The following is a 24193-nucleotide window of genomic DNA, read 5'->3' as shown; positions in this document are numbered from 1 at the left end:
GTTTCCATCATGCACAGGTCTTCTCTTTGCTGGATCTTTTGCTCTGCTCCCTTTTTCTGTTCTGTTCAGAAGATGCCAATAGCTAGAATGGTCAGGTCCCCCTCTTTTCTTCTTCAGGGGGCCCTGGCTATTCTTGGTCCCCTGATCACCCAGATACATGTCGGAATCGGCTTCCTTAAAAATACTCTGATGAGATTTATATTGGAACTGAACTGGATCTATATATTATAGATTATATATGGGAAGACATGACATCTTTTGGTATTGCATCTTTTTCATCATGGACATGATGTATCTCTCCACGTACTTAGGTCTTCGTAGTGAAAGTGCCTGACAATAAGCTTTTTTTATTGTAATGTAAGCACCTGATGTTAAGCTTTTGATTTCGGAGGCACTCCCTTCAAAGACATCCCTCTTGATCACACTGCCAGCTACACAACTAAATAAAGAGCCAGGCCGCCCCGCCCATGAGGTTCCCCTTTTAGAAAGCTTGGGGTGACCTAGATAGCTGGCCACTGGAGTCACCCACTTTTCCCTTCTTGTGCCCTAATTCTTGCTCTTATGTTTTAAATTTGACAATGATAAAGAGTGAAACTGCCAAACCCCTGTCACCCCAACCTAGATCCCTATATAAAGGAAGAACCCTAGGTCTGCATTCTCCCTTTCCCTCTCTCTACCTATGACCTCGCTGTGTGGCCCTAGGCATGCAGTGTACCTTCCAGGACTTGTGAATAATATATGTTTTTTCAAAGTTCCCTAATGGTTGTTGCTGAGGTGCATCTTGCAATCATTATGAGAACCATAGGGCTAATCCCAGCACAGCACTGGCTCCACTCAGAGAAATGTCACTACGGGTAATATGGCCAGGCAAGCGCCCAGACATTCCTAGCTGACAGCATCACTATTGATAGGCTGAGAAGTACCCAAAAGAGTCTTCCATATTGAAATATTTTTCAATAAGGTTGTGTCATTCTCTATCTTTTGCTAGATGTTCTCCCCCTAGATGTGTGATACTTAATAATAGACTTTTCCTATAACCAGTGTGCCCTGTCCCTGAGCAAAGGCCAAATGGTAGGCTAACTTATCAGAAAGTTGCTAAGCAAGGGTGGAGTGGGGTCAGAACCATGAGAATTACTGATATAATTCTGAGATTTATCTGCATATTACTGATATGAAATGGAAGTGAATAGATTGTTATAGCAATTGATGAAATATCATGGATGCTAGACTTAACACACATTGCAGGTAAATGCTGAGTGGTATTTTTTTTTTAATTAACATGACCTTCTATTTTCAAGTTTTAAGTAATACAGAAGTGTATTTTTCACATGGGCAGCATTGGAGCCCCCCCGACACAAGTGCTTTCTGTTGTAATTTCCCTTCTCTACTGAGGAGATGGGTGGCTCTGGGCGCTGAGGATGTTCATGGGGGCTGGTGATGCCCTGCGCCTTGGCAAGCTGCTTTGCAAATGTCTGGTCATAGGCACCACTGGGCATATGCTAAGACTGTGAAGGTGCCCTGAGTTCCACATAAATAACAGCGAGATTTCTATCTCCTTCCTGCTGTGTAAATGCTATAGGACCCTGAACATTAAAGAGCTGTGGCACTCAGACATGGACGTGAGCAGAGCACCCCGCTGGATTCTGGCCAAGGCTGTGAGTGTGGAGCAGACAGTAGATGGTGATAAGATAGGATCCCCTGGCTTCTTGCTGTCCCCAGACTGACTCAGGCAGCTTCCGTTTCTATTGTCCTGTGCACTGCCCTGTATCTTATTCCCAGCTCATCTGCCTCATACTGGGGAAAACTGCTGCCTGTGAAGCTGTCCCCCCACCCTCCCCGTGGCTACATTTCCAGTGAGGAGGGCTGCACATGTCCCATTAATACCTCCTCATTCCATTTCCCAGTCCCCAGGGGAGTTGTGAGTCTGAACTCTGGTCAAGAGAAGGGCCTCCCCCCTAACCCTTGGGAAATACGAGTAGGTTGGAAAATGTGAATCCTGAAGCTCACAAGGGAATTCAAATTTCAAGGCAATAGGTCAGAGTGACCAGGGTCAGTTCTGAGAGTCAAGAACATCTAGGAAACAGATGTGTCTACAAAGAGTACAGAACACAGGAAACAATGCTTCCGTGGTGGAGCTGTCTACTTGGTGCCTAATTTGCTCAGGAAAGAAGGGAAAGGAAGCAAAGAGCCTATGAGAGTCAGGAGAGAAAGGTCATCAGGACACATGGAGTGTTCTGGGATGTGGTAGAGGTCTAGGGGGCAAGTGTTCCCTCTGGTGGCCTGCAGGGACACCGAGTGAGGAAGTGAGGATACAGATGGGAGTCCTGGAGTGGTGGAGGCACCGAGGTAGGTGTGGAGACTGAGACAAGCCTATGGAAGGCACAGATCCCACCCCATCTGCTCTCCTGTCTACAGTGCTGGACATCACTTCCTATGGGGAGATTGGAGATGGCACACAGTTACAGATGGCTCTCCTTGGGCCCTGAGGCTAAGCGGTATGGTGACCAGGGAGGCATGTCTGTGCTGCAGGGATCACTGGCTGGGGACGAGGCTGGCTCTGATACCTGCAGACTTGCTGGGCACACAAGCCTCTTTCTCCATTGTGTGTGTGTGTGTGTGTGTAATAATTATCTTATAATAAAGACCCAATAATAATTGTAACCAGATAAAAGCCACTTAAAATCACAAAGTGACAGATGAGCATCACAATGCATACTAATAATTCATATCATCTTACTTTTCAAACTGTTAGGAAGTATTAAATGTTTATTGATAATGTTAATTGCATTAATAATAACAACACCAGTGTGGCCTCTGGCACATCAGTGCAGCACTGGTGGGTTCTGCTCTCTTCCTCAAATTAAGGGTGGAACAAATGATCACTCGTGTGCATTTCATCTTGGGTATTTAGCAGCACTAAATTCTTCTCTTTGTGTCAGCTGCGTGGCATTCAATCTCTTAGCCAGGCCCAACGGTAAATGAGGCAATCAGGTTTGTTCTGCTATCATTTGTCATGAGTCCGAGCTCCAGAAACATAATGCTTGCCCCCCGTTGACCATATATCAGCAGAGCAAGGCAGGAAGGTTTGAAATGTTTTCACTCTTAACTGACTTGGGAATTCATCAGAGTTTTCTGAGTGGCTCCTTCTCCTGGGCTTACAATTTCTGTTTTTCTAGGTCTAGCTTTGCAAATCCTGATGAGGAGGTGGCGATGTCACTATTAATCCTTATTTACAAGGCCTTTCAAAAGCAATGTGTGTTTGCCAAACTATGAGAGAAATATGGTGACATAACTCTGAACTTCAACAAGCAATATACGCTTTAAGCCTCTATTTCCCCATCTGTAGATTGGGGGGAAATAACTCCTATCTCCTAGGGGTACTGTGAGGACAAAGTACATTCATCAATATCAAGTATTTAGCATATGCCTGACACATAGTAGGTGCTTAATAAATATTAGGAATGTACTCATACAGTGGGAAGGATTCTGGGTATGTGTCCGATCCAATCCTATGAAAAGATATTTCTACCTGAATTCACTTTCTGTCAGTCAAAAGCAAAACGGATGTGTGAAGACCACTGGTTAGCCTTATCTGCCAGGCTACACGGGCACCTGGGAAACCAGGAACTGCCAATAACCAGGTAGGAAATCTGTTTTACTCTGTGCATTCATTGCCTATGATGTTAGAAGAAATGTAGATTAGGATGTACCCAAAAAGCAGAATTTGGGTAATCTGAAAACATACAGAATTTAAGTTGTCTGACAGCCATGTCTTCAGCTTTCCTTTCTCCTCTGAAATGGAAGGTGGGAATGCGCAGAGTAACTGATTCAGAAAACCTCACTACCCACCACCTGTGTGACCTTCTGCAGGATCCTCAACTTCCCTAAACCTCAGTATTCTGAGCCGAAATCCAAGTCAACACTTGACCTATCAATTGCATAATCTAGATTACAAACTTCCTAAAATATAAATGTATGTAGATACATTTTCTCTAACAGCCTACTAGATACCCAATATCCCTGCTTTCAATCCATCAGGTAAAAGTTAGATCAGAGGGGCTTTGCCATGCTTTTTTCCTTGCCTAGAATCAATTGAGACATAGCTCCATCTGCAGCTATCTACAGATGGAGAAAAACAGATGACACTTCTGCCCTGTTACCAAAGGAATTATAGGGAAGGTTGAGATTTGCTAGTCCAATGTCCCATAACCACTCCACAGTCCAGTTTGTAAAATTACAGAGTCACTGCCCTGACTGGTCTGACAGAGAGAGAGTCAAAAAGACTGCACCCTCCATGTCCATGGATTTAAATGGGAACAAATCAGGAAAGAGGGACTAAGGACTGTCACCCACCCAGCAGAAAAGACCGTCCCGTTGTGGAAAGGAGTGAGAAGCAGAGCAAAAGGTTAGAGGTAACAGCAGGAAATCTCTTCATGTAATTTCCCACTATCTCATAAACCAAACAGCTTTTTTAAACCTTGAAACCAGTAGTTCCTTCTAATTACGTTCAATTTCCTCACGGAACATAGATTTCCTAAGTTGTACATGGTCCTAAAATCATAATGCCATCTTTGACTCATGACCCCCTTTGATCCTGTATATCCACTTGTCACATCTGGTCACCACCCTGCTCTCAACTCTCAGCATTTCTACTGCTTCAGGGTAATTCCTAGCTCTTGGTGTCACCTCTCTAATAGTGAATCCAGCACATTCTCCCCTTGCTCCTCAAACAACTCCCAGTCTGCCTACTACTTTTATACTTTCACATTTGACTCATAAGGTCATCCTGTCATTTCCCCAAAGGACATGTTCATCCCCTCCACTAACCGACCCCCAGTCCCTTGTGCTTTGCCCTTATGGCAGTTATGCTTTCTACCCAAATCCTTCCAGGTTCAGTTTAAAATATCATCCCCATGATGAGTTTCCCTGTCTGAATTCCAACTGGCTTTCAGCTGCACAACAGTATTTAATCTTACTATGTAATGTGTCCATCAATTCGTTGGGAGCAGAGCATCACTCATGCTTCTGTGATTCTCACTGCACCTAGCAGAAAGGAGAACACACCCAGTGTATCTGTTAAATAGTAACCAAGGTTAACTAGCACATCCAAACTTAGACACAACTTCAATGTGTTTATAAGACCTCACAGACTAGCATACCCACATTAGATACTCTGAAATCTGTGTTCTACATCACCCACACTCATGCTGAGTTGCTACATGCTGGGCATGATGAATGCAGTTAATAGTGTCATAATTCCACATGTTTGAATGAACTAATAGCTCACTACAGTGAGATTTACCCTGATTTTGTGAAATTGTCTCTGCTGGATGTTTACCAAAGAGGCATCTGTATCTAATTTAGCATATATTTTCATGAATCCAGATGTTGTCTCACGACTTAATCTACTATTTAATGCATCATTCCACAAATAAAATGAACAAAAAAAATTAAGGTTTTTTTTTTTTTCTTTTATAAAAGTCTTGATGTAAGCATTTGCTTCCAAATATAAACCATGCCATTATCTTCTCAGAATTTCCTCATGGACTAGGAAACATCCCTCTGTAAAGTAGGGCTAATTTCAACATTTGTTTGAATTCTTCAGAGTGGAGATAGCAATAACAGAAATGTCTGTTAATTCAGTTCTGCTTTAGAGAAGCCAGAGCATGTGGCTCATTAGAATAATGACATCTATTTGCATTCCTTTGTCTCGTAATAGCAGAGAACTGTTGGATTGGGTAATTTGAAACTCATTATACTATCACATTTAGCCTCTGCACCATGCTTAGATGCCCATGGTGTAAGTGAACTACTTGGCCAAGCAGCTATTTTTAGTAAATCAAAAAATGAAAGACAAGTAAGAAAAACACTTAAATAAATAACATTTCTTCTCTTAAAATTATTAAGCCTAGTGCTGAAACCACATATGCTGAGGAAAGGTGAAGTTTCTGCAGTTTTCTAGCCCTTGGACAACTGCATATAAACATGATGTATTAAAATCCTTCCAGGGCGACTGGGTGGCTCAGTGGGTTAAGCGTCTGCCTTTGGCTCAGCTCATGGTCCCGGGGTCCTGGGATCAAGCCCCGCATCGTGTTCCCTCCTGGGTGAGGAGCCTGTTTTTCCTTCTCCCCACCCCCACCTCATACTCTCTCTCACTATCTCTCTCTCTCAAATAAATAAAATCTTTAAAAAAAAATCCTTCCAATTGCTTTGTATATTTTAGTAATGATATTAACAGCAGATATAAAGAAACAATCAACATCTAAAACCAATCTTCAAAATATCAAGCAGATAAAAATAAGAAATTTAGCATGAGAGTTCAAAATCTCTACTGAGTTCAAGAAGTGTTTATATTGGTTTTGGGCTCTCTACTGAGTTCAAAATATATGTATATACATGCACATACACATAGACACATGCTAATTGATCTCATTTGGTGTGACTGACTGTAGAAGTGATGAGATCCTATCAGATGTGTATTTTATCTTTGAATGCAATAAATGACTTAACTGCAGTTGGTTGGCTGTTGAATATGAGATAATTTAGCGAAGAAGGATTTAGAGGGTCACATATTTTCTTTCACCAAAAATTGCTTTTGTGCTGCCTGTTCTGCACACCATTGTCATTATATCTGAATATCACATTAACTTGAACTTATTTAACTACTGATGAAAAAAATGACAATTTCACTTTCAGTGTTTTGCCTTTGATCAAATCAAGAACATAATTTTCATATACAAAGAGGGGTATAATTTTAAGTCATACAACTCATCTTCTTCTTGGGGACATGAACAATTCATTTCCCTTCAGAGACATGAATCAGTGATTCCCAAAAAAGATGTCGTAGGGATCTTCTGAAGGCTTTGTCAAGTACTGACATGCACAGCCACCCCATGGCAACAAATGACTTAAATAAATCCTGGTGAAAGTCCCCTTCCATTATACTGCTTCCCCCAAATAAATGTACGTTTAATTTCATAGTTTGAAAAAAATATATATTATCTCCATCCAACCTAAACTTTTGGCTCATCACACACAGTCACCTCTCCTAATTCCAAAAATCTCTTTGAAATGATAGAAGTAGTAGAAAAGGAAACCCCTGGAGTCAAACAAACCTCCCCTGCCAGTGGTTGTAATCAGGTCACAACTATTAACTCTGGAGTTAGTAGTTAGGCCCTGGAGAGTAAACAAACAGGAAGAAACTGGAGGGAGTCGCCACTTAGAAGAAGGGAATGCCTTTTTACTTAAAAAGCTTTGAGTCAGAGCTGTGAAGTAACTAAGGCTTAGATACATCCCTTGGTCTTACTGGCTTGAAGAACCAAAAGAAAGAGTCTAGAGCTATCAAAATAGCACGTCTGAAAAATGAGGTATAAAATCCTGGAAAGGAAAGAGCCACAGAGAAGCCCCAAATTTAATGTAATGGATGTATGTAAACTCTACCCAGATATCTACACTTATCCCTGAATTATGCATACCTAGAGCATAATCCTATCAGCCCAACTAAGGTAGAGGAACCGCCTGACCATTTCAGCTATTGCCTACTGCAGGAAAGTCAGAGTTTGGAGGTTTCCTTTGGTCAAGTTAATTAGCTAAAAAAAAAAAAAAAAAAAATTGACACTCAAAATTTAACAGAATCCAGTCTCTGTAATATAACAGTGAAATATTCAGGAAAGAATTCAAAATATTAAATGTAAAAGAAACAGGAAAATATGATCCATACTCAAGAGAGAAGAGGATCAATGTGGAACGATCCCAAGAGGATTCAAATCCTGGATTTAGCACACAAGGATTTTAAAGCAGCTTATATGGTTATGCTTAAGAGTGTAAAGGGAAAAAATGTAATGTTCTGTAATGAAAAACCACGAGTAAGTCTAGCAGAGACATTGAAACTACTTAAAAGAACCATATACAAATTCTAAAACTGACAAAGATACTAAATAAAAAATTTACTGTATGAATTTAGCAGAAGATTGAAAATGACAAAAACAAGGTGGTGAACTTGGGGGCTCTGGGTGGCTCAGTTGGTTAAACATCTGCCTTCAGCTCAGGTCATGATCTCTGGGTCCTGGGATTGAGTCCCACATCAGACTGCCTACTCAGTGGGGAGTCTGCTTCACCCTCTGCCTCTCCCCCCTCATACTCTCTCCCTCTCTCTCATAAATAAATAAGAAATCTTAAAAAAAAAAAAGTCAGTGAACTTGAAGACAGATTGATATAAATCATCCAATATAAAGAATAAAGAAAAAAAACAATTCTTTAAAAAATGAATATAATTAGAACTCCAGATAGAAAAAGGAGGACGGAATAGAAAAATATTAGAAGAAACAATGGCCAGTATTCCTCAAATTTGATGAAAGACAAATTTAGAAATTCAAGAAACCTAGGAAGTACCAATAAAAATAAAAATACATGTAAGGGGACTTCTGCTTCCAGGAAAATGGAGATGTGTTTTCCCCTAATCCCCCCACTAAATATAACTAGAAAACCTGGACGTGATATAAAATATACGAAGAATCTGAAAGCTAGAAAGAATAAGGCAGACAGGTTTTGGGATCTTGGGACCCAAGGGATGACCCAGTAGTGGGTTCTGTGGTTTTATTCTTGCCATATACATCCCAGACTGGGAGCCCAAGAAGCTTAGCAACCCAGAAACACAATGGGCATAGACAAAACACAGTAACACCACTACCATATGCCTGTGCTCTCTCTAGCCCAAGGACCAGGAAAAGGGCCAGCCTATCAAGACAGAAAACTTTTAGACAGTAACTGGAGAAGTCCAGTCACACACCACAGAAAAACTGCAGTCCTGCCTGACCACAGACCAAAAAGAAAGTGGAGAGCCCAGACTTCCACTCCCCTCAGATACCCAACCCACCCGGGTAGTGGCATCAGAGAAGGGAACCAGCACCTTCATTCCTGCTGGACAGTAATGACACCCATTCCTTACAGTGTGCTGGCAGCCACGTGGGGAGCCTGGAGGCCCACATTAATCCAGCGTGAGCAGGTCCCTCCTGTGTCAGCAGAGAATCAGTAAAAATTGAGACTTCTGCTACTGCTCAGTGCTAGTGAGACCACCCTACATTTGGTGTCTGTGGAGAGCTGGTATGCAGCTGGAAATCCGGCACCCATCCAGCAGGAATAAAGGGCCCCACGCAACCTGTGCATGGGTGTTGAGTGGAGAACCTGGACTTCTACCTCCTCATGGCAGTAATGAGGCTATGCTGCATCTTTCCCTGCCAGAGCAGTGTTAAAAAAAAAAAAAAAAGCCAGCTAAAACAGAAGACTTGAGTAGTAGTCTCACGACACAATACACAGAATGTCCAGGTTCCAACAGAAAATTATTTATCATACCAACAACTAGGATGATCAAACTGAATAAAAAAAATCAATACTAGGATTACCTGACGAAGAATTTTTGAATCAGCTATCATAAAAGGCTGCAATGGCCAATCACAAATATGCTTGAAACAAATGAGAAATTATAAGGTTTCTGCAAAGAAACCAAAGAGATAAGGAAAGACCAAACAGAAGTTTTAGAAGTTGTGTTGGTCTGCTTGGACTACCACGACAAAATGCCGTAGTCTGGGTAGTTAAAGTACCACGATTTATTTTCTCACAGATCTAGAGGCTGGGAAGTCCAAGACCAAGGTGCCAGCGAATTTGTTTCTGGTGAGAGTTCTCTTCCTGGCTTGCAAATGCATGCCTTTCTGCTGTGTGTTCACATGGCTTTTCCTCATTGCATGTGTTTGCAGAGAGAGAGAGATTTCTCCCTCTTCCTCTTCTTCAAGGGTACCAATCCTATTGGATTAGGGTTCCACTCTTATGACTTCACTTAATCTCTGTGTTAAGTGTTTGTTGCTTAACTGTGCTCTGTCTCCAAACACAGTAACATCGGGGATTAGGGTTTCAACATAGGAATGGGGGGAGAGGACACAATTCAGAACATAACACTCTGACACTGCCCCCCTCAAATTCATGTCCTTCCTGCATGCAAAATATTTCCATTCCACCCCAATAGCAACAAAACGTTAACTAATTCCAGCATCAACTCTAACATCTAAAGCCCAAAGTCTCATCTAAATCAGATATGGGTGAGACTCAATTCATCCTGAGGTAAAATCCTTCTTCAGCTGTAAGTTTGTGAAACCACACAAATTATGTGCTTCCAAAACACAATGGTGGGACAGGCAGAGGATAGACACTCCCATTCCAAAAATGAAATCAGAAGGAAAAGGGTGAGTCCCAGGCAAGTCCCAAACCTAGCAAAGCACATTCTTATAGCACATTCTTATAGCCTGAGAATCTTCCTCTTTGACTCAGTGCTCTGCCCTCTGGGCCCAGTGGGGTGGCAGTATTACCCCAACTGGGGTGCTGCTGCCAAGGCTCTCTGTAAGGGCTCTGCCCATACAGCTCTGCGGGTTGGCAGTTCTGCCCTTTGAAACTGAGGCCTGTGATGGGACTGGCAGCCCTTATCATCTCTGAATTGCCTTCAGAGTCATTCTTCCTGGTTTATGTTGAGACAGCCGATCAACATCATGGGTGTCAATTTTATGAAGTAATTGTCCAGTCACACCGTTGGTGTTCTCTCCATAACAAGCTTCCTCGTTTTTCACAATACGGGCAGGCTAAAGATTTTCCAAATCTTTAAATTCTAGTTCCTTTTTGCTTAATAATTCCTTCTTGAATTCATCACTTGCTTCTCATGTTTTGTTATAAGCAGTGATGAGGGACTCAACACTTTGCTAGAAATCTCAACTAAATATCCAACTTCATTGCTCACAAATTCTACCTTCCATGAAACACTAGAACACAATTCAGCCAACTGCCTTGAACACAATTTAGTCAATTTGTAGCAAGGACTGCCTTTCCTCCAGTTTCCTCTAACTTGTTCCTCATTTCTGCTGAGACCTCACCAGAAGACCTTTCACACCATATGTCTACCAGTAGGCTATTCATGATTATTTATGGATTCTCTAAGAAGATGAAGGACTTTCTCTCCAGCTGTCCTTTTTTCCTTCTGAGCTCTCACCAGAATCACCTTTTCTATCATGCACCACAATACTCTCCAGCCTCTACCCATTATCCAATTCTAAGGACACTTACACATTTTCTTTTATTTTTTTTAGAAAACATCCACCTTTTTAATTATTTGTTACAGCAGCACCCACTTCTCAGAACCAATATATGTATTAGTCTCCAGAGAAATAGAACCAATAGAACATAAATATTCTTTTTTAAAAAATTTATTATGAGAAATTGGCTCATGTGAAAATGAGAAGTCCTGCAGTCAGCAAGCTGGAGACCCAGGAAAGCTGATGGTATAGTTCTAGTCTGAAAACTGGCTGGCCAGAGACCCAAGAGCTGATGTTTTCAGTTTGAATCCAAAGGCAGGAAAAGACCAATGGTCCTGATGAAGGCAGTCAGGCAGGAGGAGTTTCCCCTTATCACAGGAAGGTCAACCTTTGTGTTCTGTTCAGGACTTCAACTAACTGAATGAGACCCACCCACATTAGAAAAGGCAATCTGCTTCACTCAGTCTATTAATTTAAATGTTAATCTTGTCCAAAAGCATCCTAACAGACATCGCCCAGAATAATGTTTGACCAAATATCTGGGCTTGCCATGACCCAGTCAAGATGACAGACAAATTAAACTTCACAGAACTGAAAAATACAATAACCATAATACAAAGCTCAATACATGAATTCATAAGCAGGATGGAGGGGAAAAAAGGAAAGAATTAGTAAACTCAAAGATAAAACAACAGAAATTAAATAATAAGAAAAATGGAGAAAACAGGAAAAAATGAAAAGAGCTTCAGAACTTATGGGGATATAAAAAAAATATCTAATATTCATGACATTGGATTCAGGAAAAGAGAAGAGAAAGAGGAGTATTCAAAGACATAATTGCTCAAACTTCTAAATTTGGCAAAAATCTATAGATTCAAGAAACTTAGCAAGGCCCAAGCCAGATAAACTCAAAGAAATCTTCACCAATACACATCATAGTTAAACTTCTGAAAACTAAAGACAAAGAAAAAAATCTTGAAAGCAACCAGAAAAAAATGACATCTTATCTATAAGCGAAAAATGATTTGAATGGCATCAGATTTCTCATCAGTAAGCAAGGAAGCAAGAATAAAGTAGCACATTTTTCAAGTGTCAAAGAACTATCAGAACAGAATATATCCGGTGAAAATATCCATCAGGTATGAAGGGAAAAATCAAAACATTTTCAGATGAAGAAAAACAAAGAGAATTTATTGCCAGTAGTCTATCCTAAAAAATGGCTAAAGGAAATTTGCTAAGCAGTTATAAAATAAGTTCTATTATAAAATATTTTATCATGTTATTATTTTTATTATTTTATTATAAAATAACTTAGTTTTAAAGAAGAAATCTTGGAACACTTAAAATAAAAAAAGAACACAGTAAGTAAAAATATGGGTAAATATAACAGAATTTCCTTCTTGTCTTGAGTTTATAATTCAAAAAGAACATCTTTAGGCAACTGTATTACAGTTATGGGAAGATAAGCACATATAAAGGGAGGTAAGGTTTTTATTTTTCATTTGATCTGGTAAAATGAAGATACCAGTAAATTGTGATAAGTTATGTATACAGTTGACCCTTAAACAACATGGGTATGAACATGTAGGTCCACTAATACATGGATTTTTTTATATAAGTATAGTACAATACTATAAATGTATTTTCTCTTATGATTTTCTTAATAACATTTTTTTCCCCTGGCTCACTTTATTGTAAGAATACAGTATATAATACCTGTAAGTACAAAATATGTGTAAATTCACTGTTTAGGTTATTGGTAAGGCTTCCAGTAAACAGTGGGCTATTAGTAATTAAGTTTTGGCAAGTCAAAAGTTATACATGGATTTTCAACTGTGTGGGAAGTTGGTGCCTCTGTGATATTGCTCAAGGGTCAACTGTATGTAAACAACTATAGCAACAACTAAAAAAGTTATACAAAAATATACAGAGTTCCCAAATTAAGATGATTTTACTTATGACTTTTCATCATGGTGGTACAAAAACAATATGTACTTTGTAGCAACCGCACTTCAAACTTTGAATTGTGATCTTTTCCCAGGCTAGCAATATGTGGTTCTGGGCTGTGGCACTGAGCCACCGCTCCCAATCAACCACATGATCACAAGGGTAAACAATTTACACATTTACAACCATTCTATGCCCATGCAACCATTCTGTTTTTCATTTTTGTATAGCATTCAATAAATTGCATGAGATATTCAACACTTTATAATAAAATAGGCTTTGTGTTAGATTATTTAGTCCAACTGTCAGCTAATGTAAGTGTTCTGAGCACATTTAAGGTAAGCTAGGTTAAGATATAATGTTCTATAGATTAGGTATAATAAATGCATTTTCAACTTACAATATTTTTAACTTACAATGAGTTTATCAAGATGTAATCCCATTATAAATTGAGGAAAAACTCAATAGAAAAAGTACTTTAAGCAAATAAAAATTTAATAATAATATGATAATTAATCATAATAATTGTCCAGCTAACCAACAGGGAGGCAGAAAAAAGAAAATAGAGAAATGAGAAAAATAAAGAACAAAACCAAAAATAAATAAATAAAATGGCAGACTTAAGCACTAACATATCAATAGATACATTATATATAAATGATGAAAATACACCAATTAAAAGATACAGACTGACAAAGTTAATTTAAAAATCTGACCTAGCTATATGCTGTCTACAAGAAACTTATTTTCACATAATGACATATAAGTGTTGAGACTAAAAATAAGAAAAAAAATACCATTCAAACATTATTCAAAAAGAAAGCAAGAGTGGCTATGTGGATATTAGGCTGACTTCAAAACAAAGAAAATTACCAGAGACAGAGAAGGATATTATACAAATCCACCAAGAAGACATAACAATCCCAAATGTGTCTTCACCAAATAATAGCTGAAAAATATGTGAAGCAAAAACTGATTGAACTGAAAGTGGAAATACAGAAATGCATAATTATATTTGGAGATTTCAATACCTCTTTCTCAAGAATTGATGTGAAACAACTAGACAGGAAAATGCTAGTCCTAAACTAATGCAATAAGACAGGACAAGGAAATAAAAGATACAAAGATTAACAAGTAAAAACCCCGTCTTTCTTTTTTTTCTATTCTGCACACTTTTATTTCCCTTTCTTGTCTTATTGCACAGGCTAGAATTTCCAGCTTTATGCTGAGTAAAAGTGGTGAAAGCAGAATCAATTCCTTATTCTCAGTCTTAGGAAACTATTCACTCTTTTTTTTTTTTTTTTTTTTACATTAAGTGTAATATTAATTATAGCTTTTCATTGTGGTTGTTTGTAGAAATACTTTATCAAATTCAGGAATTTCCCATCTATTACTAGTTTTCTGAGAATGTTTTTCCTGCACCAATTGATATTATTATGTTAGTTTTCTTTTTTTTTTTTTTTAAGATTTTATTTTTTTTAGAGAGAGAGTGTGTGTGAGCAGGGGTAGGGGCAGAGGGAGAGGAGAGAGGTAGAATCCCAAGCAGGCTCCACACCCATTGCAGAGCCTGACACAAGGCTTGATCTCACAACCCTGAGATCATGACCTGAGCTGAAACCAAGAGTCAGATGCTTAATCGACTGAGCCACCCAGGTGCCCCTATTATGTTAGTTTTTTTGTTTACAATGTTAAAATAGTGGATTATAACTCAGTCTTGCATCTCTGGAATAAACTACTTGGTCTTGGTCATTGTGTATTATTCATTTTATTGTTGAATCCAATGTGCTAGTACTTTGTCAAGGATTTTTTTGTGTCTCTATACATGAGGGATACTGATCCAAAGTTTTATCATTTTTGCAATATCTTTGGTTTTGGTGCCAAGGTAATCTGGCTTATATAAAGAAAAATACAAAACTCTAATGAAAGAAATCAAAGAAGAACTAAACAAATGGAGTTATTTCATGTTCATGAACAGGAGGCCTAAATTATGTCAAGATGTCAGTTTTTCCCTACTTGATCTATAGATCCAATGCAATAACAATAAAAATCCCAGTAAGTTATTTTGTGGATAATGACAAACTGACTCTAAAGTTTATGTGGAGGGGCAAAAGAATGGCCAGCACAATACTGAAGAAGAGTGAAGTCAGAGAACTGACACTACCCAACTTCAAGATTTAGTATAAAGTTATAGCAGGAAGACAGTGTAGTATTGGCAACAAAAGAATAGGCAAATAGATCAATGGAACAGATTAGAAAGCTCAAAAATAGACCCACACAAACCAAGTCAACTGGTCTTTGACAAAGGAGGAAAGGCAATACAATGGATTAAAGATAGTCTTTTCAACAAATGGTGCTGAAACAACTAGACATCCACATGCAAATTTAAAAAAAGGAGGATCTAGACATACAACTTCTATCTTCACAAAAATTAACTCAAAATAGATTACAGACCCATGCATAAAATGCAAAACTATAAAACTCTCAGATGATAACACAGAAGAAAATCTAGATAAAGATTTTTTTATAGATAACCTTAGTTTTTAGATACATCAGAGACATGATCCATTAAAGAATTAATAAGCTAGACTTCATGAAAATTATAAATGTCTGCTAGACGAAAGACACTGTCAAGAAAATGAGAGGATAAGCTGTAGACTTGGGGAAAATATTTGCAAAACACATATCTGATAAAGAACTGAAAGACAAAATATACAAAGAACTCTTGAAACTAAACAATAAGAAAATGGACAACCAGATTAAAAATGGGAAAAAGCCCTGAACAGACACCTCACCAAAACACCATAAACAGATGGCAAATAAACATATAAAAAGCTATTCAGTATCATATGTCATAAAGATATTATAAATTAAAATAAGATACCATTACACACCTATTAGAATAGATAAAATTCAGAATACTGATAACACCAAATGCTGATGAAGATGTGGAGCAAGAGGAACTCTCATTCTTTGCTGGTGGGAATGACAATTTGTCAATTTCTTACACTGCTAAACATATTCGCACTATATGATCCACCATTGGTGCTTTTTGATATGTAACCAAAGGAACTGAAAATGTATGTCCACACAAAAACCTGCACACAGATATTTTCAGCAGCTTTCTTCATAATTGCCCAAATGTGGAAGCAACCAAGATGTCATTCAACAGGTGAATGGATAAATTATGGTACAACCAGACAATGGAATATTACTTAGCACTAAAAGGAAGTAAGTTCTTCAGACATGAAAGGCATGGAGAAACCATAAATACATATTACCAAGTAAAAGCAGCAATCTGACAAGGTTGCATACTATATGATTCCAACTGTATGACATTCTGGAAAAGGAAAAACTATGGATACAGTCAAAAGATCAATAGTTGTTAGGGACTGAGGGAAGTGAGGGTGAATCAGTGGAGTACAAAGGATTCTAAGGGCAGTGAAAACACTTTGTATGATAATATAATGGTGTATACATGTCATTATACACTTATCAAAACCTATAGAATATAGAACACAAGAGCGAACCCTAACATAAACTATGAACCTTAATTAATAATAATGTAACAATACTGGTTTACAGATTTAAAAAAAATGTAGTACCTTAATACAAATCTGATGCTCAATCTCAAAGAGCACATTCTTCTGCTTTCAAAAATGAAAACTTCAAATAGCATGAGCATAAAGGGATAGCATAAAGAAAGAAGGGAAGAGTTTGGTTCTAACCCTGCCTTCCAACATCTCAGAAGTGAGGATGAGGCTGCAGGCATATGTTGGGGCCAGTGTCATCACTCCACTGTCTGGAATGGCTGGAATTCAAGACTTCCTACCAGAATCAGAGAGATGTTCACCTAATGAATAATTATTTGTTCAAGCAACACGTTTCCCGATATGTGTACAAGGTGAGTAGTGAGGGTGAATATGACAATGTCATTGCTCTCATGAACACTCTAGAAGAAGTGTGTTAAGACAGCAATGACTACAATTCAACAAAAAAGATATTGGTTGGGTATTGGAAAGTGGGTCTGGAAGGGTGTCCCCTTGCAGGAGGCAACCTGCAATCTGAGACGTGAAAACAACAAAGAACTGCCAGGTGAAGGACTGGAAACACTTCCCCAGGATCATCTTCTAGATGGTTTGTGCCTCCGCTCATATTCTCTCAGTTACAGACAAGGAAACTAGTCTGTGAGGACAAAGGTATAAGTAATCCACAGCATTCCAGTCTTCTCAAGCAGACTGCCGCCCATATCGTGCTTATTCACATATGGAAGCTAAATTCTGAATGAATGTGGAAATAACCCCGAAAGTATATCCATGGTTCTTACTTGTGAAAATAACTTACAGCTGCCAAATTTCAGAGGGCAAGCATGGGCATCCATCGGGAAATCCTCAAGTTGCATTGGGCATTCTGCAGAGATGGTCAAGCTGAAAAGTAAGAGACGAAGACCTTTAAATGACTCGCCAATTCTGACTATTTACTGAGCAGCACCATGTTCAATAAAGCCATGTTAAGTACTTCACTCATTATTTTAATTACCATATTTCATGAAATTGTCTAAACTGTTTCACCAAATTATATAGGTTTGCATTGAAGATGGATATCATTTAGAAATATGGCTTAAGTCAAATCTACTTGGTTCTGTGGCTTGGTGTGCGTGTCTGTACATACATTACCACTTGTAAAGCAATTTTCAGATGCCTTTAAAAATGATTTATTCTTTGTTTTCCATTCCTTACTCAGAGTAATCTAAAAAACTTCCTTTGACAAGGCTGAAAATATAAGTATTTTCTAAAATAGTTTATACACTCAAAAAATATAAATGTGTAATAAATGCTCAGTCTAAATTTTGACCAGAAGCTGGCTATAATTATTGTGTACTGGACTGATGACATGACACTGAAGAGTAGGTGAAATTGTGTTATGACAGCAATCTTCTGGTACAATCTAATTGTTTTTAATCCAAGCCTGGTCTTCCAGATAATAATACCACCATCTACTACCACTGTCACCAATGACTCAAACAGTAATGGACATAATATCCACCAGGTCTACGCCAGGCACTGTATTAAATGCTTAGCTGCACTAACACATCTAATCAGAATAGCATTAGGAGATTTGTTGCTGTTAATATCCCAGTTTACAAAGCAAGAAAGTGATGCACAGATATTAAAGGATCAGGACAAGGATATAGAGCTATTAAGTCATGGAGTCATGATTTGAACCCGGACCCCTGACTACTGTGACTCCGTAATGGCATGTCCACCACATGCTAAGTAGTAATGGGTTCTGTACACTTCCAAATTTGCCACACTGTCATGCTTTTATTTCTCTACAGACTTACTAATTAGGTAGTGAACCTAAATTTCATTAATGAGTTAATCTGTTTCTTAAGTTTCTTATTCTACTATTTAAAATGAAATTAAATTATATAGAATGAAATCATAATATAAACATTCACCCTTAAATAGATGTTATAATTACATTTTTGGACAAATAATAATTCTTTTTTTTTTTTAAGATTTTATTTATTTATTCATGAGAGACAGAGAGAGAGAGGCAGAGGGAGAAGCAGGCTCCCAAGGAGCAGGGAGCCCGATGTGGGACTCGATCCCAGGACCCTGGGATCATGACCTGAGCCGAAGGCAGACGCTTAACCATCTGAGCCACCCAGGTGCCCACAAATAATAATTCGATATGATATTAGCACTATTGGTCCTTCCCTCTTATATTGAGTCTGGATCTTGGCTATGTGCCCAGGGTGAGAATAAAAATGTAAAAACATTCATTTTTGCCTTCACTACTTCCTCCTGTTAAAACAGAGTAAACTTTTGCTATTAAATTGGGCACAGAATTCACACTTGATGACTGCAGAGTAGTGTATGTATTCTCTTTTTTTTTTTTTTTAAGATTTTATTTATTTATTTGACAGAGAGAGAGGCAGCGAGAGAGGGAACACAAGCAGGGGGAGGAGCAGAGGGAGAAGCAGGCTTCCCACAGAGCAGGGAGCCCGATGTGGGGTTCGATCTCAGGACCCTGAGATCATGATCTGAGCTGAAGGCTTACTGACTGAGCCACCCAGGCGCCCCAATGTATGTATTCTCTGAATGAATGACACAAAAATATGAGTCAGTGCAAGAAAGGTCTGTGTCCATCAAAGAGAAGAAATCCTCTGCTACCTCTGGTTTGAGGGGATGGAATAATGCTTAAAAGGTGGGAGTGCATATGGACTAGAACACAACACCAAGTATCACATTCAGACAGGGAGATGGTATTTAAAATGATACACTGTATATGTTCATAGAAAGATATGGGAATGTACAGGAGAATTGTGAAGGAGAAAACTACAAGCAGATATCATTTCACTTATAAATTAACCCGGTAAATTTTGTCCAGAGTTTTCTGACATGTACATGCATTTTCTTTTTGTTCTTGGTATACAAAATTCAGTCTTTCATATACCTAACATTAGGAACAGGGTACTTCCGATGTGAAAATCTCTACATAATCATGATTTTGAAAGACGAACTATTTAATTCTAGGATGCAGATGTGTGGGCTATATGTATGTGTATATACATATATTATATGCATAATATATATATACATATATAATATAACATTTATGTATAATAATCAATTATGTATAATAATAATAATGGATATATTAAAGCAATTATTATTAGACTTTTAGATTGTTTTACCTGATAAATAATCTGCAATGGAACTCTTCAAAAGGACTATTATTAGAGACTATAAAGTAGATAAAGTATTTACTTATTAGAATTAAGAAAATTATGACTTCAAAATCTCTGTGAAGAGAGCATCCAGCCAACACAAAAGAAAATAATGTTAACTTTATCTGTTTGTTAGCAAATTTAAGAAATTTTTAAAGTAAAGCATATAGTGTGACAAAGAACTTAAATGAGTCAAAAATGTTTTAGAGAATAAATTCACAATGAACTCAGAAAATCTAAAATTTTCTTCAGAAGCAAATTTTTAGTAGGAAGATAAAAAGTATATATAAAGCTGCAGTGCCAGGTACAAAGCAATAAATGCGAGAATAAATAACGGGGCTGTCGGAGCTTAAAGGAGAACAGTTTTGATTTGGAGATTCTGTGCTGGTCTGCAGCCTCTGTTCAAACGGTTTATGGATGCAGGTGTAAGGACGACCCTGGGCTCAGTCAGTGGGAGCAGTGTGAGGTAGGGTGTAAGCGGAGATGCTTCAGGTGATCCTGACTGTCTTAGTCCAGCCGCAGGTCCTGCAGACCCAGCACTGCAGTCTTCAAGTTGCCCTCCCAAAATGCTGACAACTTTATGGGCCCCATTCCCATCATCAGGGTGATGTGAAGATGGTCTCTCCATGGAGTAATCCTCTCTCTAGACACAGCCACGTCTGCCAGCTCATATAACTGAGCCTCTGTTCCCCAGGAAACACTCTACTGCCCACAGGGTCTGGAGGCTGACTTGAAGCCAGATGTGTTGGCTGAGTCCTTGAGGGTGTCGTGAATCATGGGTCAATGCCTCTTCCCTCCGTGCTCATGGCGGTACTTTGCTTCCATCTCCATTACCATCGGAGGCACCACCACCTGGCTTTTCTATTGTTTGCCCCTACTTGTCAGAGAAGATCCCCTCAAGGAGACTTGACTTCCCACCTTGGGCACACTGCCCACTCCTGGCTTCTTCCCCTTTTCCTCATGCCTTCCTTTTTTTCTTGGCCAACACCATGTATTTATAAGAGGGATGAGAAGTCTTCCTTTCTGTCATGGTGGTCTCAGCTCTTACTCAGTTCATCTCATGTCCTGCTCTATTCTGGCAGTTTGGCCCTGAGAGCTGGTTACCTTCTGAAAGCACTGCACTGACATTTAAAGATGGTAAGGATTATACACTAAGGAGTCTGCTTTCAGCATACAGCTGCATGACCAGAGGGTTTAGTGATGGTGGGAAGAGACTGGTGGACAGAATTTAGCTGGATCTAACTAAAAAGAATATGTTTAAAGAAAAAATAATTCCAGTAAAAACATTTAAAAAAACCAGTAAATCTACAATTACCATCTCAATAAGTGTTATCATTAAAGCCTCATGGATTGTTCCCCCATTTTAACAGACCTCCTTAGAAGTAGAATTCCAAACACTGGAAAAATATAAATCTATGATAGCATCTTTCTTCTAAAGGATGAATGTATTATTCAGCTAAATCCTCTAATAGCAAATGTTTCAGCCTCAGTAGGGGAATGACATTCAAAATTTTGATCTCTTTGAACATTTCAAAAATAGCCTATGCTTTTATAATACTCAAAAAATATCTCTAGATAAGAGGATGCCTTCCATTGATGGGTTCCCTAAAATGTAGAATGCCTTGATATATAACCAACTTCCTTCATACAGAATTGAGATCAAAGCAGTCTAAGGAATAATAGATTGTCATAGTTCAAAGGAGCCAGCCAGGCCACCTACTAGAAACTTTCACTTTTCAGATGAAGGAAATAAAATCTAAAAGTTTAAGAAATGTGCCTTATGGAAAAACCACTGAATTACTGGTAGATCCAAGAATCCAGCATTTCCCCCCCCAGAGGTCAAATTTCTATTATACTTCCCATTTTTGTTAAGATATTCAAACATTAACTTATTGAAACACATGTCTCAATTTTCAACAACATTTTATTTTTAGGGTCAGGAAAGGGCATTTTGTGAGATAAACTACTTGCTTCAACTTGGATTTATATCATACTAATCAAGGGTTTAGGGTCCTAAACTCACTAGAGAGCTCTCTGCTTGACCGGGGCAGTTCACAGTGGAGAGCACTTTAAGGTGGTTAAAACAGCCAAATTTTAGGGTAGCTTTGCCATTAATTAACTGTGTAAACTTTGTAAAACTGCCTAACTTCTCTGGTCCAGTTTCCCATTTGAAAAAAAAAGATAATAACAACTGCTTTTATTTTTTGAGAAAAAAAATAGTTGATAAGTGTGAAAAGGGGGTTAGCCTCCAGATGTCTACCTAGTAATCTCTTCAGATCTGAGCCTTCTTCACTTACATGGAAATGCTACATAAGTGCAGCAGAAGGTATGGTGGTGGCAGGTAGAAAAATGGTCCCACAAAGATGCCCATGTCCTAACTCTCCACACTCCCAAACCTATAAATATGGTACTTTAAGTGGCAAAGAAGCTTTACAGATGTGATTAAATCAAGGCCCTTGGGGTAGGACAGATTATCCTGGTTTATCCAGATGGGCCCAGTGTAATCACAAGGGTTCTTATGAGAGAGAGGCAGGAGTCTGAGGGTCAGAAAAGGAGATGTGATGACAGAAGCAGAGATCAGAGCGATGTGGCCATGAACTCAGGAATGCGGGTAGCCTCTAGAAGTTGGAAGAGGCAGGGAACAGAACAGATTCTCCCCTAGAGAATCCAGAAAGAATTCTGGGTGTTATATGCAATGGATACAATGATGAAATTGGATACTTAGATGAGATTTCCAAGCAAAGTGTTGTAGTTGTGGCCTGTTTTCTTCCTGCTGCTTATAGCAAAATGTGAGAAGAAAAAGAGAGGATGAGGAAAGACCTGTCAACAAAAAAGGACCAGGACTTGATTTGGGAAATTCTCAGTCTATCCAGGTTGCAAGAGATGCTGTAATTAAGAGATTAACTGTCAGGAAAGAATGCTCTTAAAATAAAGATAAGGGTGTGGTTGGACAAACTTTTGCTAATGCCTCAAAAGTATCAAAAGGTCAGAGTATTCAGTTACATAGCGGACTCTCTGAGATTAGGTATGTGACTCATGGGACCCCATACTCCCAAACTTATAGATACGTTACTTTAAGTGGCAAAGAAGCTTTAACCGTGTAAGCAAAAGCCAGGAATAAAGATTAGATTATCCATGAAAGATTTAAGTAGGAGCCTCTTGTCTAGTGGTATGAATTCTTGAGACACACATAGGAGACCTAAAAACTTTTGAGAATTTTATACCAGCAGAAACACTGCCAATTTGGACTGAAAAGGACAGAGAGAGGGAAGAGTGCTTCATTTTTTCCTGACATTTTCTCCCCTTTCAAATGGGAGTATCTGTGACTATTATCATATGCCTGTCCAACCATTTGATTTGGGGAGCAGAAACTTGTTTCTTGAGTTCCACAAATTTACAAATGGGAAGGAATTGTGCCTCAGGGTAGATCATACCCCAATCATCTTGCATAGTTTATTTAGATAACTTCAATAATGATATTTGGAACTTTTGAGCTGCTGAGATTTAGTTGGGTCTTTAATTCAATGCTGTAATGAGTTGTGACGTTTAGAGATACTGGGATGGGGTTAATATATTTTTCACGTGGCAAAGACATGAGTTTTGGGGAGAACCAGAAGACAGATTGTGGTAGGCAAAATAATAACCTCCAAAGATGATCATGTCCTAATCCTTCTTACCTATCACAGCAAAAGGAATTTTTCAGATTAGGATGGGATTAAGCTCTTGAGATAGGAAGATTCTCCTGGGTTTTCTGGGTGAGCTCAATGTAATAGAAGGCTACTTATAAGAAGAAAACAAGAGTGTCAGAGTCAAAGAAAGAGATGTGATGATGGAAGGGGTGATGTAGGGCCATGAGCTAAGGAATGCACACATCCTGTAGAAGCTGGAAAAGGCAAGGAAATACTCTTCCCTAGAGAATTTGAAAGAGACACAATCTTGCCAAAAGCTTCATCACACTTCTAGTCTCCAGAGCAGTGAACAATAAATGTACATTGTCTTAAATCACTAAGTTCATGCTAATTTGTTACAGCAGCAATAGAAAACTAATATAGTAGTTTCCCTTAAAAAAAAAATAGTATTATAAGTCAAATGGTCAGTTGTTAGTGTGCTGAATAGCAGCCCCATGTATATTTTGAAATCATTTTCCAAAGTTAAGAAAGAAATTTGGTAATATTAGCCAATTTATAAACAGCTCACAAATTGTTAGCTACAGTGAAAATTCAGACCTTGTTAATGAAATAGCATCTCATGCAAAGTGTTGTGAGCTGTACACCATACTTCAGCTAGATTCACTCAGTGGAAATATAATGTCTCTGTAAACATGCTACAGTGACTCTCAGGCAATATATGAAATTTATTTGGGGACTCTTAGAAGTAAATATTAACATAGCATCTAATGATTGGTGTTACGGGAAAGAAATAAGGCTTAATTTGGTCATGA

The 24193-nt window shown here is 38.5% G+C and overlaps 1 protein-coding gene across 1 annotated transcript in view; it reads right to left on the bottom strand.

Annotated features, from left to right (window-relative positions):
- The window catches only part of GABRA5 (gamma-aminobutyric acid type A receptor subunit alpha5), an 85359-nt gene that overhangs the window by 14575 nt on the left and 46591 nt on the right, over positions 1-24193 (bottom strand). Inside the window, exon 5 of the mRNA XM_045901869.1 lies at positions 17361-17443. Within this exon, the coding sequence (XP_045757825.1) occupies positions 17361-17443 (83 nt within the window). The remainder of the gene's footprint in view (positions 1-17360; positions 17444-24193) is intronic.

Source organism: Mirounga angustirostris, unplaced genomic scaffold (assembly GCF_029215605.1).
Source record: "Mirounga angustirostris isolate CCGP_5_RB_7025 unplaced genomic scaffold, mMirAng1.0.hap1 SCAF_9, whole genome shotgun sequence".
Taxonomy (NCBI): Eukaryota; Metazoa; Chordata; class Mammalia; order Carnivora; family Phocidae; genus Mirounga; species Mirounga angustirostris.
This window is presented reverse-complemented; position numbering and strand designations above follow the sequence as displayed.